The sequence below is a fragment of the Dendropsophus ebraccatus genome, chromosome 14 (assembly GCF_027789765.1).
Source record: "Dendropsophus ebraccatus isolate aDenEbr1 chromosome 14, aDenEbr1.pat, whole genome shotgun sequence".
Lineage (NCBI taxonomy): Eukaryota > Metazoa > Chordata > Amphibia > Anura > Hylidae > Dendropsophus > Dendropsophus ebraccatus.
In genome coordinates, this window is record NC_091467.1 from 47527910 (window position 1) to 47546157 (window position 18248).

Genomic DNA, 18248 nt, shown 5'->3' on the forward strand with positions numbered 1-18248 from the left:
AGGAGGCCCCCCCTCCAGGTCCTGATGTAGCTTCTCCTGAGTGGGCTAGATCCCTGTCCCAGGCGATCGGTGACCTCTCTAAGCTGTCGCAGGTCATGATCCATGCCATTGAGCGGTTGCCCTCCCAGGCGCCTCCAGCAGCAGGACCCTCCAGGGTATCTCCTGACTCCCCTTCCAGAGGACGGTCTCATAAGAGACCTAGACTCTCTGTCTCACGGTCGCCCTCTAGGTGTTCCTCAGACCTTTCTCCTCCCAGATCCACTGCAGGCGGTTCCGCTTCCCAGCGACCCCTCTCCGCCACCTCGGGGGACCCCTCTGACTCTGCTTCAGAGTCTGACAGGGAGGATCAGCTGGCCTCTGCAGTGCAAGCCTTGATCCGTGCAGTGCGAGACACCTTACATATTGAGGAGGAGTCCTCTTCTACCTCCAAGAGTGAGGTTTCCTTCCGTCGCCAGAAGCGACAGCCATTGGTTTTTCCCAGCCATAAGGATTTTGAGGACCTCCTAGCCAAGGAGTGGAATCACCCTGACCGGCGGATTCCATCCTCTAAGCGTGCCGAGGCTTTGTTTCCCTTCTCCCCTGACCTGGTCACTACATGGACAGTGCCCCCATCTGTGGATCCTCCAGTTTCTCGACTCTCCAAGTCAACTACTCTGCCTCTGGCAGATGGTGCTTCACTCACTGACCCGGTGGACAAGAAAATCGACGCTTTTTCGAAGTCTGTCTTTGTTGCAGCTGGTTCGGCCCTACGTCCTACCTTTGCTGCATCCTGGGTCAGCAAGGCTTGTTCCTCTTGGGCCAGGCAGTTAGTCCATGACCTCTCCCTGGACACCCCGCGTGAGGATCTCCTGTCTCTGGCCTCACAAATTCTACATGCGTCCAAATACTTGTGCGACGCTTCTCAGGAAGCTGCTCGTTTGTCTGCGCGGGCCCTGGCAAACTCTGTAGCCATCCGACGCTCTGTCTGGTTAAAATGCTGGTCAGCTGACGCCGCCTCCAAGAAGGCTCTGACTTCTCTTCCCTTTGCAGGAAACAGACTTTTTGGGGAGCGGCTGGATAAGATAATCTCGGACGCTACGGGGGGGAAGAGCTCCTTGCTTCCTCAAAAACCGATCCCGGCGCCCTCAGCCTCCCAGGCGTTCCAGCCGTTTCCGCTCTTTTGAGCCTCCGGCACGTCGTCGCCCGGCTAAGGATACGCCTCCAGCTCCTTCTAGGAAGCCCTCCTTCAAACCCCGCCCCACCTGGCAGCCCCGTTCTCGCCCTTCTAAGGGTCCTGCACCCAAGTCTTCTTCCTGAGGGTCCTTCACCACTCGGGTCTCTCCCTCAAGTAGGGGGTCGTCTGCTCTCCTTCAAGGAGATTTGGCTCGCCCATGTGTCCGATGTGTGGGCTCGGGAGGTGGTGTCCTCAGGGTACAAAATCGAGTTTGTGTGCATTCCACCTCCTCGCTTTTTTCCATCAAATCTCCCACGCTCTTCGGCACGGCTTTCCGAGCTTTTTCGGGCGGTTCAGAATCTCCTAGCTCAAGGAGTTGTGGTCCCAGTTCCTCCCTCCGAGCACTTCCAGGGATTCTATTCCAATCTGTTCACAGTCCCCAAAAAGGACGGCTCGGTCCGTCCTATCCTGGATTTGAAACGGCTGAACAGGTTTGTTCGCCTTCGGCGGTTCCGCATGGAATCCTTGCGGTCGGTGGTCGCGTCTCTAGAGCAGGACGAATTTCTTGCTTCTATAGACATCCGCGACGCCTATCTGCATGTTCCCATCGCAGCCAGTCATCAACGTTTCCTACGTTTCGCCGTCGGTTCTGGACATTTCCAGTTCGTTGCCCTGCCCTTCGGGCTCGCCACGGCGCCTCGGGTCTTTACCAAGATCCTTGCACCTTTGATGGCTCTGCTTCGGTCAAAGGGGGTGGCTGTCCTGCCATACCTGGACGACCTTTTGGTAAAGGGCCGCTCCAAGCAGGACACTTTGTCCAGCCTCCAGATCACACTCGATCTCTTGACCAATTTCGGTTGGGTGATCAATTATCAAAAATCTTCCCTACTTCCCTCCCGCTCTATGGAGTTTCTCGGGATGCTATTCAACACCGAGATGGCCCGCGTCCTCCTTCCTCCAAACAAAGTTGCCTCCCTGCGCTCGGCAGTCTCTCTGCTCCGCTCGGGCGCCCCCTGTTCGATTCGCCTTTGCATGCGAGTCCTGGGCAAGATGGTCTCCTCTTTCGAGGCGATCCCCTTTGCTCAGTTTCATTCGCGCCCTCTGCAGCAAGCGATTCTGTCGCAGTGGGACAGGTCCCCTCTGTCTCTCCACAAGAAGATCCTCCTGTCCCCTGCTGTTCGCAGGGAGCTTCTTTGGTGGTTGACGTCTCCGGTGGTCCTCCTCGGCCGCTCGTTCCTCCCCCTCAATTGGCTGGTCGTCTCTACGGATGCCAGCCTGTCCGGGTGGGGGGCTGTCTTCGGGAGCCACACAGCCCAGGGCTCTTGGTCGCCGACAGAGGCTCGGCTTCACATCAATATCCTGGAGCTCCGGGCCATCTTTCTCGCCCTGTCTCAGTGGACCGATCGCCTGAGGGGTTATCCGGTCCGTGTTCAGACCGACAACGTCACCGCCGTTGCCTATCTGAACCGTCAAGGCGGCACCAGGAGCCGCTCTGTCATGACCGAGGCCGCTCGCATTCTCCGTTGGGCGGAGCGGGTTGTTCCAGCTCTCTCGGCAGTCCACATTCCCGGGGTGGACAATTGGGCGGCGGACTACCTCAGCCGCGAAAGACTGGATCAGGGCGAATGGGCTCTACATCCCGAGGTGTTTCTTCAAATCTGCCGGCGGTGGGGATCCCCAGATGTGGATCTCTTCGCCTCCAGGCTGAACCACAAACTCCCCATCTATGTGACTCGGGCCCGGGATCCTTGCGCGTTCGCGGTCGACGCCTTGGTGACCCCATGGGAGCAGTTCTCCCTGGTTTACGCCTTTCCTCCTCTGCCCATTCTCCCACGAGTCCTGAAGCGCATCAAGGCACTCGGCGTTCCCGCCATTCTTGTCGCTCCAGACTGGCCGCGCCGGTCCTGGTACGCCGACGTAGTGCACCTCCTGGCCGACGCCCCCTGGCGCCTTCCCCTGCGGGCCGACCTCCTTTCACAAGGGCCAATATTCCACCCCAATTTACCTCAGCTGAGTTTGACGGCGTGGCTGTTGAGGCCGCGGTGTTGAGGTTTCGTGGGTTCTCGGAACCAGTCATCCAAACCATGCTTAAGGCCCGTAAGCCTCAGTCAGCTCGGGTCTACCATCGCGTGTGGAAGGCCTTCTTTTCTTGGTGCGAACAGAATAATTTTCACCCCTTGGTGTGTTCCACGCCCAAGATTCTTTCCTTTTTACAGTCCGGGCTGGATAAAGGCCTCAGTCATTCCACTTTGCGTTCGCAGATTTCCGCCCTGTCTGTTCTTTTTCAGCGGGCTCTAGCTTTCCGCCCCCAGGTGAAGACCTTTCTTCAGGGGGTGGTCCATTTGGCCCCTCCTTTTCGTCAGCCTTTAGAGCCCTGGGACCTTAATTTAGTCCTCGAGGTTCTGCAAGGTCCTCCCTTTGAGCCTCTTCGGGAGGTGTCTCTCTGTTTCCTTTCTTGGAAAGTCGCCTTCCTGGTGGCGGTTACCTCCATCCGTAGGGTGTCTGAACTGGCAGCGCTCTCTTGTCGCTCCCCTTATCTGGTCCTTCACAAGGACAAGGTGGTGCTTCGTCCTCTTCCTTCCTTCCTGCCGAAGGTCGTGTCTGCATTCCACCTTAATGAGGACATCATTCTCCCCTCTTTTTGCCCTGCGCCCTCCCATCCTAGGGAACGGTCCCTGCATTGTTTGGACCTTGTCCGGGCCATACGGATCTACTTGTCAGTCACTGCTTCCTTCCGCCGCTCGGATTCCTTGTTCGTGGTCCCGTCGGGTCCGCGCAAGGGGCTGGCGGCTTCCAAGACCACCATTGGGCGTTGGATCAGGGCAGCCATCGCAGAGGCCTACCGCGTTCGTGGCAGGGCTCCTCCTTTTCGGGTCACCGCTCATTCTACTCGAGCTGTGGGGGCCTCTTGGGCGGTTCGCCATCAGGCCTCAGTGTCCCAGGTCTGCAAGGCCGCCACCTGGTCTTCAGTTCACACTTTTTCAAAGTTTTATCAGGTCCATATCCTGGCTTCCTCTGACGCCAGTCTGGGCCGCAAGGTTCTGCAGGCCGCCGTGCGTTAGGCAGGCCGCATGGGGATTGTAATCTTCTTTCCCCACCCTCTGGGACTGCTTTTGTACGTCCCACTGGTGCTGTGTCCCCCAATGACAGGCACAAGAAAAGAGGATTTTTTGTACTCACCGTAAAATCCCTTTCTTGTGGCTTCATTGGGGGACACAGCTCCCACCCTGTTTGAGGTTGTGCTCCCGGGGCTTGTTCTGTTCTTGGGGTTTTTTCGTTCCCGGGACCAGCCTGGTTTTTTTGCCTGTTTTTGTTACTACTTTCTACTGCTTGTGACTAAACTGAGTTAGCCTGGTGTCTGTAGGAGGGGTATAGGCTGCCAGGCGGAGTCACTTCTTCTTCTGTCTAGTGTCGCCTCCTAGTGGCAGTAGCCTATACCCACTGGTGCTGTGTCCCCCAATGAAGCCACAAGAAAGGGATTTTACGGTGAGTACAAAAAAATCCTCTTTTTGTGAGCATAAGGCTCATTTATGTGAGGAAGTAAAGAAAAAAAATTAAAAAAAGAATAGTACCGCAAACTGCCTGAGGGTGTCACTGTGACTGTGGCTTATTGAATATACTGTCACTTTGCTGTAATGTACTTACATGTGGATTAGTATTTTAATGTCATCAACTTAATAATTGTAACTAATAAATGCAAACTGATCACTTTGTTATTCTTAGGGGATATCTTCCAGAAACAGTGCCACAAATTTCTCCAGTTTGTGCGTGGAATTGCACCTCAGTCTCATTGAAGTGGATACAGCAGAGTTGAGCAGAGTCAGCCCTTTCAAACTGGGTAAAGATAATGCTGAAGTTGTATTTTATACAAGTCACCCCATCCATGTCTTAATGTTACCCAAGCCCATTAAATATCGATTTATTCAAGTAATCTTATACCCACATGGCGTCTGCAATGCCAATCTCCCGTACCCGGCGCCATGTTTCTATAAAACCAGGAATGCCTCATTTGCATACAATGCCCCTGGCACCAGGCAGGAAATTCCAAAGGGGACAGAGATACAACGGTATAGAATTACACTACTGCGATTGAGATACTATCAATAGAGAGCCGTGCTATCCAGTAGATATCCCTGACCTCAACTCCAATGTGACCGGTCTATATCCGCACAGCAGGTCATGAATTACTGAGGATCTCAGACGTGAAGATTATGGGGAATAACAACTTCAGTTGAGAAAGCTACACTTGGCCTCTGCCTGTGCTGAAATGGCTGATACCAAGGAGCAATCCATTGTAAGAGATAAAAATGAGGGTTAGTGTCTCTTTAATTGATGGTTTTAGTAATGACTCCATTAGACGGAGCTGCACGATGTCTTCCGGATCTGGAGCAGACGCTGGCCTTGTCTGTGCTCCTCGGCCAGGACGCTGCTGGCAGCTCTCTCGGACTTTTATCTAAATCTTTTTCAGGGGCTGTCATTTTGACGGCTCTGCAGCTTGTTAGTAGATATGGTTCTCTGGAAGGAGAGGAAACCACAAGGGACATTCCTGGAATATCCAGCACCAAGCGGGGTACAGAGCGCGCCAGTGTTCGCTATGAGTCGGCTGAACCTTGCACCTCTGGTAGGAAGTGCTCCTCGGGCCCTGAGCTATCCCGCCGCTGCCTGTAAATCCTTGCTGCTCAGCCCCAGGCAGTCTTGCATAGCTGTGGTCAGATCTGGCAAACGACACCATATTTCCAGGCTCCTGTCTGTAAATGAGAGACCCTTAAGCGGAGGGAAACTCAGGTTAGGGATCAGAGGGAGCCAGGAAAGGTTCACAATCAGGCCATTGACGGGGCTGCATACATTGCCGGGCCAGACACCTATGAACTATAATTTACCAAATTACACCATGGCCAACATGGGAGAAGAAATAAAAACTAAAGATGGGATGGAGGACCCCACACCGTGCGGCTTATGCTCATACACAGATACCAGGAAATATCTGCTCCCAGCCTGACAGGATACAGCTCTAGAGACACTCAATAGGGCATCATAGCCTATAGCTAGAGTGTCCAGGAAGAGCCAATAGAACAAGGATGTCAAACTCAGGCCCTCCAGCTGCTGCAAAACTACAATTCCCATGATGGGAATTGTAGCTTTAAAACAGCTGGAGGGCCTGAGTTTGACACGTCTGCAATAGAATGTGCTGGCCCAACAGTTATAATGCTTGGGTCATGCCCCACAGTAGCTTCACACGTACCGGATCCACAGGGGATTTCACGCTGCAAATTTGCTGTGAAATCCGCTGCGGATCCTGGTATAGTGAAGGTCTACGGGGGGACACATACTCGCAGAAGACCCGGCCCCTATAACCCCCCGCAGCATACATTACCTGCTCGGTGCCATGGCTGTGTGAGGCTCCCGGCTTCCCTCGCTCCCCATCAGCCAATCAGTTCTGCCGTGCACAGATTCGCTGATGGGGACAGACCAGAGCCTCACACAGCCGTGGCACCGAGCAGGTAATGTATGCTGCGGGCCGGGGCTGCGGGCTGCCGGGGGTTAAAGGGGCCAGGTCACATATCCGTTGCGGAATGAAAATTCTGCTGCGGGTATGTGACCCTATAGACCTTCACTATACCAGGATCAGCAGCGGATTTCGCTGCTAACTCGCAGCGTGAAATTTGCTGCAGATCCGGTACGTGTGAAGCTACCCTTAAGGGTACAAACATACACACCGTATACGCAGCAGATTTGATGGTGCAGATTTGATGCTGTGTTCTCCGCCGGCGGTGCTGGCCGGGTTCTGGTGTGGTCTTTTTGGGTCTGGTCCTGTGGCATGGGGGTCGCAGGGCCGTCCCATGGCCCCCGTTCCCTGGCTGTGCACGCCTGCGGGGTTGGTGGCCACTGACTGGCACGGTGTGGACTTAGTGTAGGGACCCATGTGTATCAGATACAGGCACGAGGTACATGGGGCAGTATGGCTTGATCAATTCATACACAAAATTTTGATGTGTTTTTTATTTAGCCTAGCGGCACTAGTATCAGCCATAGGTGTGAGGTGCAGCACTCTGTTTCTTCCCTGAACCTGATGCTGTGTTCAGTTATTTAGATCTAATCTGCTGCGTATCTGCTGCGTATCGCAGCAGTAAATAAGCTGTGTATACTGTGTGAGTGTTTGTACCCTAAAGGGGTTATCCCAAGACTAAAAATATCCCCTATCCATGAGGGATAACTCAGTAATAGTGGGGGTCTACCGCTGGAATTCCCATGGATCATAAGGGTGAATGCAGAGAAAGTACTAGCTCATTCACTCACGTAACTGTGCTGGACAACGCGCACTGGGTGGAACAGGCTTTGCCGGGCTGATGATTTACACAGTACAGTACTAGATGGGATGTGGGGGCAAAAGGGATTACTGATGCACTGGGTTTATAAAGTGTTACACAATCAAAAGGGAAAGAAACAGCAGCAGAACAGCAAGGAAATGGTTACACTAAGCAATAGAAAAGGGTTACACTAAGGCTGCATACTCTTAAGTGTAGCTTCATACATACCGGAACTGCAGCGGATTACACGCTGCAAGTTTGCAGCAAAATCCGCTGCAGATCCTGGTAGTGTGAAGGTCTATGGGGTCATGTACCCGCAGCGTGCACTGATTGGCTGATGGGGAGTGAGGGGAGTCTGGAGCCTCACACACAGCAGCGGTGCCGAGCAGGTAATGTATGCTCCAGGCCGGGGGCTGCGGGCAGGTCACATACTGCCAGTAGAATGAAAATTCCGCTGCGGGCATGTGACCCATTCACTTCAGACTACCAGGATCCGCAATGGATTTCGCTGCAAACTCGCAGTGTGAAATCCACTGCGGATCCGGTATGTGCGAGGCTACCCTCAGTAAAGTAAATTTAGGACAGTTGGCGCTATGGCACGCCTATTCTCCATCTCCATGATGTCACGTGACATAACCAACCACTGGAGGCGCTGACTGTAACTAGAGCTGATTTTTAGAGTAGCGCTTATATTTGGAGAAACAGGGTACCTAGTAAGCTAGATCCTAAAGCTGTGTTTTTCTAAGGTTATCAATCATTCTAGGTAAATGAAGTCATTTTATGTTACGAATCACATTAAATAGTGTAGAGTTATTTTTAATATGATATTAGTGATATTTAATATTTGCCTGAAATGTTCCTATAGTGTTTGGGACATTTTTTGGCTGGGGCAGTATGACGCAAGCTCAGGGTACCCAGTGATTCCCAGCTACTACTAGCAACTGGCACTAGCCACTAACGACTGACATCAGTGATTACACCCATGTCAGTCATATGAACATTTAAATGCCTTCATAAACCGTGATTACAATGTGCCTTAATGACTTATTCCCACAGGTGTTCAGCGGTCTATCAGCCCCTGATTGCAGGGTGCTGATATGTTATTATGGCAGCGGTCATTAGACCTTTGTATAAGCCACTCTGCCGATTACAAGCAGAGAACTGAGCTAAAAAATATATATATATATATATATATATATATATATTATATTTAAAGAAAAAACTTCCCTAAAAAAAAAAAAAGCGTCCCCCCCCCATTAAAAAAAATGTAAAAATTTACTAATGTCGCATGTGAAATTGTCTAAACCCCAAATGAAAATTCCTGATCCTGAATGGTGAAAACGCAAAAATTACAAAAATTGTACAACATTTTTGATAACATCTTTGCAAGCATGGTAGCGGGGAAAAAAATACTGTATTTTTCCCTTTACAAGATACCCCCCCTGGTTTAGACAACTGAAAACATGGAAAACAAAATTCATGTTTACAAACTTTCCTGGTGGTCTAAGGCAGTGAAGGGGTTAAATATCAAAGTTTACTGAAATGAAAGTGCCACTTTAATACATCCTACACCCCCCAGCTCTGTTAAAACACACACAGCTCTGCTATACAAACATACCCACAAAGTACTACACCAATATACAAACACACTCACCTCTGCTACATACTGTACATTCAAACACAAATACTTCAGTACCAATAAAGAGCACATCTCCCAGTCATGTGACCAATTACATCACTGACATCACTGAACGTCCTGCAGCACCCGTTTTATGGGGCTTCCACATGTAGGAATCTGGATGTGATGCACAGCCAAATGATACCTATAGGTGACATTATCCAACTCACACATATTACTTACATAACTAGGGATAACTCCTACTATTTTGGGCCCAATTTACATTCAAAGACCCAGATGTATAATAATAGAAGAATGTTACTCACCGCCTCTCTCCGCTGTGTTCAAACTTTATTCTCACGTCATTCTATAAAGAGAACCCAGTTTTGTTATTTTTAGCTCCTCTCATAGGTCTGACTGCTGATACCCCCACCCCAATAACCAGCTACAATCACCAAGAAAAGCTGCTGATGATGGCACTGCAGCGGCCACTACAGGGGAAGTGGGGAATTACAGAGCAGCCATTTAGATAAATAAGGTACCAGGTATCGCACTCTGGTAATGAAGACAAGACCCCAGTGGGGATCCTCCCTCTATGAGGTCCAGATGCAATGAATGATCCAAAAGATTATAGTATTAGGATACTGTTTTTGTTTAAGAACAGGGTCAGGTCTATGCACAGGTTGGGTGTGGTACTGCACCTCCCCCACCAATTACATCAACGTTAGGTATAGTATAAACTCCTTTCCAGATAATGATCACTGAGGAAGAGGAAAATCTCACCGGAGGCAATACAGATTAGATGCTGATACAAAATGTACCCGGCTGTAACACCAGACACAGACACGAGTGGCGCTGTGACTGATAGTCCCAAATTCTAACAGGTCGGCGCTCCCGCTGATCGCCCTGTGTAATAGGGGCGTAATCCTGCACCCCCTGTAACAATGAAATCATTCAGCCATGAGGACATGAGGATGCTCACCTGTTTATTGGGAAGGCCGCTGGTCTTCGTTTTCACCCCCTCGATTCCCGTAGTCCGATGTCGCCTTCCCATCTGCAGGGCAACCAGGTCCTTCATAATGGACTTCAGAGCCTCCTGCTCATCTACATGGCGGAAAAAGAGCAATTATAGTGGTCACATGCTAACCGAGAGTAAACACCAACTTATAACTAGTAATATCTAACCATGAGAGGAGACATAACCAGCATCCTCATCTACAATGTATGAGAGGAGACATAACCAGCGCCCTCATCTACAATGTATGAGAGGAGACATAACCAGCGCCATTACCTACAATGTATGAGAGAGGAGACATAACCAGCGCCATTACCTACAATGTATGAGAGAGGAGACATAACCAGCGCCATTACCTACAATGTATGAGAGAGGAGACATAACCAGCGCCATTACCTACAATGTATGAGAGAGGAGACATAACCAGCGCCATTACCTACAATGTATGAGAGAGGAGACATAACCAGCGCCATTACCTACAATGTATGAGAGAGGAGACATAACCAGCGCCATTACCTACAATGTATGAGAGAGGAGACATAACCAGCGCCATTACCTACAATGTATGAGAGGAGACATAACCAGCGCCATTACCTACAATGTATGAGAGAGGAGACATAACCAGCGCCATTACCTACAATGTATGAGAGGAGACATAACCAGCGCCATTACCTACAATGTATGAGAGGAGACATAACCAGCGCCATTACCTACAATGTATGAGAGAGGAGACATAACCAGCGCCCTCATCTACAATGTATGAGAGAGGAGACATAACCAGCGCCATTACCTACAATGTATGAGAGGAGACATAACCAGCGCCCTCATCTACAATGTATGAGAGAGGAGACATAACCAGCGCCATTACCTACAATGTATGAGAGGAGACATAACCAGCGTCATTACCTACAATGTATGAGAGAGGAGACATAACCAGCGCCATTACCTACAATGTATGAGAGAGGAGACATAACCAGCGCCATTACCTACAATGTATGAGAGAGGAGACATAACCAGCGCCATTACCTACAATGTATGAGAGAGGAGACATAACCAGCGCCATTACCTACAATGTATGAGAGGAGACATAACCAGCGCCATTACCTACAATGTATGAGAGAGGAGACATAACCAGCGCCCTCATCTACAATGTATGAGAGAGGAGACATAACCAGCGCTCTCATCTACAATGTATGAGAGAGGAGACATAACCAGCGCCATTACCTACAATGTATGAGAGAGGAGACATAACCAGCGCCCTCATCTACAATGTATGAGAGAGGAGACATAACCAGCGCTCTCATCTACAATGTATGAGAGAGGAGACATAACCAGCATCCTCATCTACAATGTATGAGAGGAGACATAACCAGCGCCCTCATCTACAATGTATGAGAGGAGACATAACCAGCGCCATTACCTACAATGTATGAGAGAGGAGACATAACCAGCACCCTCATCTACAATGTATGAGAGAGGAGACATAACCAGCGCCATTACCTACAATGTATGAGAGAGGAGACATAACCAGCGCCATTACCTACAATGTATGAGAGAGGAGACATAACCAGCGTCATTACCTACAATGTATGAGAGAGGAGACATAACCAGCGCCATTACCTACAATGTATGAGAGAGGAGACATAACCAGCGCCATTACCTACAATGTATGAGAGAAGACATAACCAGCGCCCTCATCTACAATGTATGAGAGAGGAGACATAACCAGCGCCATTACCTACAATGTATGAGAGGAGACATAACCAGCGCCATTACCTACAATGTATGAGAGAGGAGACATAACCAGCGCCCTCATCTACAATGTATGAGAGAGGAGACATAACCAGCGCCATTACCTACAATGTATGAGAGGAGACATAACCAGCGCCCTCATCTACAATGTATGAGAGAGGAGACATAACCAGCGCCATTACCTACAATGTATGAGAGGAGACATAACCAGCGCCATTACCTACAATGTATGAGAGAGGAGACATAACCATCGCCATTACCTACAATGTATGAGAGGAGACATAACCAGCGCCATTACCTACAATGTATGAGAGAGGAGACATAACCAGCGCCATTACCTACAATGTATGAGAGAGGAGACATAACCAGCGCCATTACCTACAATGTATGAGAGGAGACATAACCAGCGCCCTCATCTACAATGTATGAGAGAGGAGACATAACCAGCGCCATTACCTACAATGTATGAGAGGAGACATAACCAGCGCCATTACCTACAATGTATGAGAGAGGAGACATAACCAGCGCCATTACCTACAATGTATGAGAAGAGACATAACCAGCGCCATTACCTACAATGTATAAGAGAGGAGACATAACCAGCGCCATTACCTACAATGTATGAGAGAGGAGACATAACCAGCGCTCACATCTACAATGTATGAGAGAGGAGACATAACCAGCGCCATTACCTACAATGTATGAGAGAGGAGACATAACCAGCGCCATTACCTACAATGTATGAGAGAGGAGACATAACCAGCGCCATTACCTACAATGTATGAGAGAGGAGACATAACCAGCGCCATTACCTACAATGTATGAGAGAGGAGACATAACCAGCGCCATTACCTACAATGTATGAGAGGAGACATAACCAGCGCCCTCATCTACAATGTATGAGAGAGGAGACATAACCAGCGCTCTCATCTACAATGTATGAAAGGAGACATAACCAGCGCCCTCATCTACAATGTATGAGAGGAGACATAACCAGCGTCATTACCTACAATGTATGAGAGAGGAGACATAACCAGCGCCATTACCTACAATGTATGAGAGAGGAGACATAACCAGTGCAGGGGGGGGGGGGGGGGGGGGGAGATAAAAAAAGAACCATGACACAGCCCAGGCACAACCCCCATAGATCTGTCTCATCATACAAAACCAACAGCAATACTGTTCTCTGAAAGACTGATATATGACCTATGATGATAAGGAGAAATGCTCTGCAAAGCACATGTCAGTGAGGTGTAATGCTCTGCAGGACACAGGATGGGGTAATGTTGTGCAGGGAAGAAGTTGGGGAAGTGCCATGCTCTGTAGGGCACAGGATAGAATATGGTTCTGCAGGGCACAGGTTTGTGAGCTGAGATGCTCTGCAGGGCACAGGATAAAATACTGTTCTGCTGGGCACAGGCTGGTAAGGTGAGATGCTCAGCAGGGCACAGGATGGAACAGTGATCAGCAGGGCACAGGCTGGTGAGATGCTCTGCAGGGCACAGGCTGGTGAGGTGAGATGCTCTGCAGGGCACAGGCTGGTGAGGTAAGATGCTCTGCTAGGCACAGTGGGTTGGGTGAGATGTTCTGCACGGCACAGGCTGGTGAAGTGAGATGCTCTGCTGGGTACAGGCTGGTGAGGTGAGATGCTCTGCTGGGCAGAGGATGGTGAGATGCTCTGCAGGGTACAGGATGGTGAAGTGAGATGCTCTGCAGGGTATAGGATGGTGAGGTGAGATGCTCTGCAGGGCACAGGATGGTGAGGTGAGATGCTCTGCTGTGTACAGTTGGGGAGGTGAGATGCTCTGCAGGGCACAGGCTGGTGAGGTGAGATGCTCTGCAGGGCACAGGCTAGTGAGGTGAGATGCTCTGCTGTGCACAGTTGGGGAAGCGAGATGCTCTGCAGGGCACAGGCTGGTGAGGTGAGATGCTCTGCTGTGTACAGTTGGGGAGGTGAGATGCTCTGCAGGGCACAGGCTGGTGAGGTGAGATGCTCTGCAGGGCACAGGCTAGTGAGGTGAGATGCTCTGCTGTGCACAGTTGGGGAAGCGAGATGCTCTGCAGGGCACAGGATGGTGAGGTGAGATGCTCTGCTGTGTACAGTTGGGGAGGTGAGATGCTCTGCAGGGCACAGGCTAGTGAGGTGAGATGCCCTGCAGGGCACAGGCTAGTGAGGTGAGATGCTCTGCTGTGCACAGTTGGGGAAGCGAGATGCTCTGCAGGGCACAGGCTGGTGAGGTGAGATGCTCTGCTGGGCAGAGGAGGGTGAGATGCCCTGCTGTGCACAGTTGGGGAAGTGAGATGCTCTGCAGGGTACAGGATGGTGAGGTGAGATGCTCTGCAGGGTACAGGATGGTGAGGTGAGATGCTCTGCAGGGTACAGGATGGTGAGGTGAGATGCTCTGCAGGGTACAGGATGGTGAGGTGAGATGCTCTGCAGGGTACAGGATGGTGAGGTGAGATGCTCTGCAGGGTACAGGATGGTGAGGTGAGATGCTCTGCAGGGTACAGGATGGTGAGGTGAGATGCTCTGCAGGGTACAGGATAGTGAGGTGAGATGCTCTGCAGGGTACAGGCTGTTGAGATGAGATGTTCTGCAGGGTACAGGATGGTGAGGTGAGATGCTCTGCACGGTACAGGCTGTTGAGGTGTGATGGTGAGATGCTCTGCTGGGCACGGGCTGGTGAGGTGAGATGCTCTGCAGGGTACAGGCTGGTGAGGTGCGATGCTCTGCAGGGTACAGGCTGGTGAGGTGAGATGCTCTGCAGGGTACAGGCTGGTGAGGTGAGATGCTTTGCAGGGTACAGGATGGTGAGATGCTCTGCAGGGCACAGGCTGGTGAGGTGAGATGCTCTGCAGGGTACAGGATGGTGAGGTGAGATGCTCTGCAGGGTACAGGATGGTGAGGTGAGATGCTCTGCAGGGTACAGGCTGTTGAGGTGAGATGTTCTGCAGGGTACAGGATGGTGAGGTGAGATGCTCTGCACGGTACAGGCTGTTGAGGTGTGATGGTGAGATGCTCTGCTGGGCACGGGCTGGTGAGGTGAGATGCTCTGCAGGGTACAGGCTAGTGAGATGCTCTGCAGAGTACAGGATGGTGAGCTGCTCTGCAGGGCACGGGCTGGTGAGGTGAGATGCTCTGCAGGGTACAGGCTGGTGAGGTGAGATGCTTTGCAGGGTACAGGATGGTGAGGTGAGATGCTTTGCAGGGCACGGGCTGGTGAGGTGAGATGCTCTGCAGGGTACAGGCTGGTGAGGTGAGATGCTCTGCAGGGTACAGGCTGGTGAGGTGAGATGCTCTGCAGGGTACAGGCTGGTGAGGTGAGATGCTCTGCAGGGTACAGGCTGGTGAGGTGAGATGCTCTGCAGGGTACAGGCTGGTGAGGTGAGATGCTCTGCAGGGTACAGGCTGGTGAGTTGAGATGCTCTGCAGGGTACAGGCTGGTGAGGTGAGATGCTCTGCAGGGTACAGGATGGTGAGGTGAGATGCTCTGCAGGGTACAGGCTGGTGAGGTGAGATGAGATGCTTTGCAGGGTACAGGCTGGTGAGGTGAGATGCTCTGCAGGGTACAGGATGGTGAGGTGAGATGCTCTGCAGGGTACAGGCTGGTGAGGTGAGATGCTCTGCAGGGTACAGGCTGGTGAGGTGAGATGCTCTGCAGGGTACAGGCTGGTGAGGTGAGATGCTCTGCAGGGTACAGGCTGGTGAGGTGAGATGCTCTGCAGGGTACAGGATGGTGAGGTGAGATGCTCTGCAGGGTACAGGATGGTGAGGTGAGATGCTCTGCAGGGTACAGGATGGTGAGGTGAGATGCTCTGCAGGGTACAGGATGGTGAGGTGAGATGCTCTGCAGGGTACAGGCTGGTGAGGTGAGATGCTTTGCAGGGTACAGGCTGGTGAGGTGAGATGCTCTGCAGGGTACAGGATGGTGAGGTGAGATGCTCTGCAGGGTACAGGATGGTGAGGTGAGATGCTCTGCAGGGTACAGGATTGTGAGGTGAGATGCTCTGCAGGGTACAGGATGGTGAGGTGAGATGCTCTGCAGGGTACAGGCTGGTGAGGTGAGATGCTTTGCAGTGTACAGGATGGTGAGGTGAGATGCTCTGCAGGGTACTGGCTGGTGAGATGCTCTGCAGGGTACAGGCTGGTGAGGTGAGATGCTCTGCAGGGTACAGGCTGGTGAGGTGAGATGCTCTGCAGGGTACAGGATGGTGAGGTGAGATGCTCTGCAGGGTACAGGATGGTGAGGTGAGATGCTTTGCAGGGTACAGGATGGTGAGATGCTCTGCTGGGCACGGGCTGGTGAGGTGTGATGCTCTGCAAGGCACAGTGCATGACACCCGGGCCGCCATGTTGGGGCACAGGACTGGCACAGCTCAGTGCCCGGGGGCTCCCTCACTCACCCATGGCGCGGCAGGGGGAGACGTCCCGGGCTTTGTCCGCGTCCCGGCGCCTCGGGCCTTCCGTCCGGGCTCCCAGCTCTTCCAGTGACGCTCTGCGCAACGACAACATCAAAGGCCTAAACTCCCCCAACTTCTCTCCGGGTGTCCTGTCATACCCGCGGGCGTCTCCGGGTCACCTCATATCCGGGTGTCCTCAGACTCCGAACTGCTAAGGCCTCACGCAAGCGCAAAGCAATACTTCCTACAGGCCAGAGGAGCCGTCAATCATCTCAGTGCGGGATCATCGGCGGCCAATAGGAAAGCCCATCTTTACGTGGACCGCAAATGGAACGCGGCGCAGCCATGGGATGGAGTTTCCGATGACAGCTTTCCCTGACACTGGGCGGTGCACGTGTTACCATAGCGACAGCAGTCACCACAAAATACACAGCTAGTTCAATAGAAAGGTTATCCCTCTTCTGGTAACACCTTCATGCAGATTTCCTAGGGGCATGTTCACACTACAGATTTCCTTGAGATTTCCTCCCAGAATATGCTGGTACTATGTACATTCTATTTTGTCAATTGTTCTTCATGGAAGTCAGTGTTAGTTCATATTGCGCAGAAGTTATTCCTTGTAGTTTTGAAAGCACATAAAGTGGAAGACCCCATACCAAATATAATTCACACTTCATGCCCCCTCCATGATGCCCACTGCAGCCATGCTTGCTAAGTGCAGGGCACAGAATGGCACAGGTACGCAATTCAACCACTAATACCAGGAACTGCAGAACCATATCATTAACTTTATGAACCAGTGACATGTACTATGGCTATGCCTGGCAGTGGTTTAGTCTCAGAACAGAGTTGGCCTGAAGGTAGTGGTGAGAAACCTAAAATTCCCTGCAAGGGGATGTTATAGTTACATGACACCCATCAATAATAACCTGCCTAAAAGTCACATCCATATGCTCTTACTGGCTAAAATAGTTCTTAGAATCAGGGCGGGTTTACACTGAGGAATTCTCAGATAAATTCTGCCGGATTCTGTCGCTAGAACGCGCTTACGGCCGCGCGCCTTTCCGCCAGCTCCATAGACATCTATCTATGGGTCGGCTGATTCCGCTATGCGCCAAAAGAATTGACATGTCAATTCTTTCGGCTGAATGCGGAATCCGCCCGTGCATAGAATAGGGTCTATAGCACGGGCGTTGAGGGGCGTGTTGCCGTGAGCACCTTCTAGCAACGAAATCCGGCAGAATTTATCAGCGAGAATTCCGTAGTCTGAACACATACATTTTCAATGATCATTTGGCCGACAGTTATTTCTCATGTCCTAATCATACATATGAATGTTTTGCATCGCTGAATATTCCTGTGTTCTCCATGGGCAAGGGTGAGTGGCAAGACTGCTCTGGCGGCAACAATGAAGATCAATTGTCCCCAAGCGAATGAGTGACAGCATGCATGCTCAGCCACTGGTCTATTCACTCTGTATGAGACGTCTCAACATAGGAGAGGGGCAGGGTCGAGTCCCATAAAACATCAGTAGCACAGTGGCTGAGCATGCACACTGCCACTCAATCACTTCTAGGACATATGACCCCTGTTCTTGTGATTGATGGTGTGCCAGCAGGATAACTTTCAATCTTGCATAACCCCCTAACCCCTTAAAGACCGGACCAATTTCCATTTTGGCGTTTCGCTTTCTCCTCCTTGTGCTTAAAAGCCCATAGCACTTGCATTTTTTTCACCTAGAAACCCACATGAGCCCTTATTTTTTGCGCCACTAATTGTACTTGGCAATGACAGGCTGAATTTTTGCATAAAGTACACTGCAAAACCAGGAAAAAAACTAAGTGTGATGAAATTAAAAAATTAAAATGCTTTTTCTTTTAATTTGGGGGGGGGGGGGGGGGGGGGGGGGGGTTTGCGCGGTTTGCCCTGGGGTAAAACGGACTTGTTATATATGTGTAACTTTTATTTTATTTGATGGCTTTCAAAAAATTAAAACCTTTT

At 51.0% G+C, this 18248-nt stretch overlaps 1 protein-coding gene across 1 annotated transcript in view; it reads right to left on the minus strand.

Moving 5' to 3' along the window:
* Positions 1 to 16486, minus strand: part of MAP3K3 (mitogen-activated protein kinase kinase kinase 3) — a 30825-nt gene extending 14339 nt beyond the window's left edge. The window contains exons 1-3 of the mRNA XM_069953649.1: positions 16251 to 16486; positions 10062 to 10183; positions 9406 to 9446 (exon numbers count right to left, since the gene is read on the minus strand). Of these exons, the coding sequence (XP_069809750.1) occupies positions 9406 to 9446; positions 10062 to 10183; positions 16251 to 16359 (272 nt within the window). The 5' untranslated portion in view covers positions 16360 to 16486. The remainder of the gene's footprint in view (positions 1 to 9405; positions 9447 to 10061; positions 10184 to 16250) is intronic.
* Positions 16487 to 18248: the final 1762 nt, after the last annotated feature.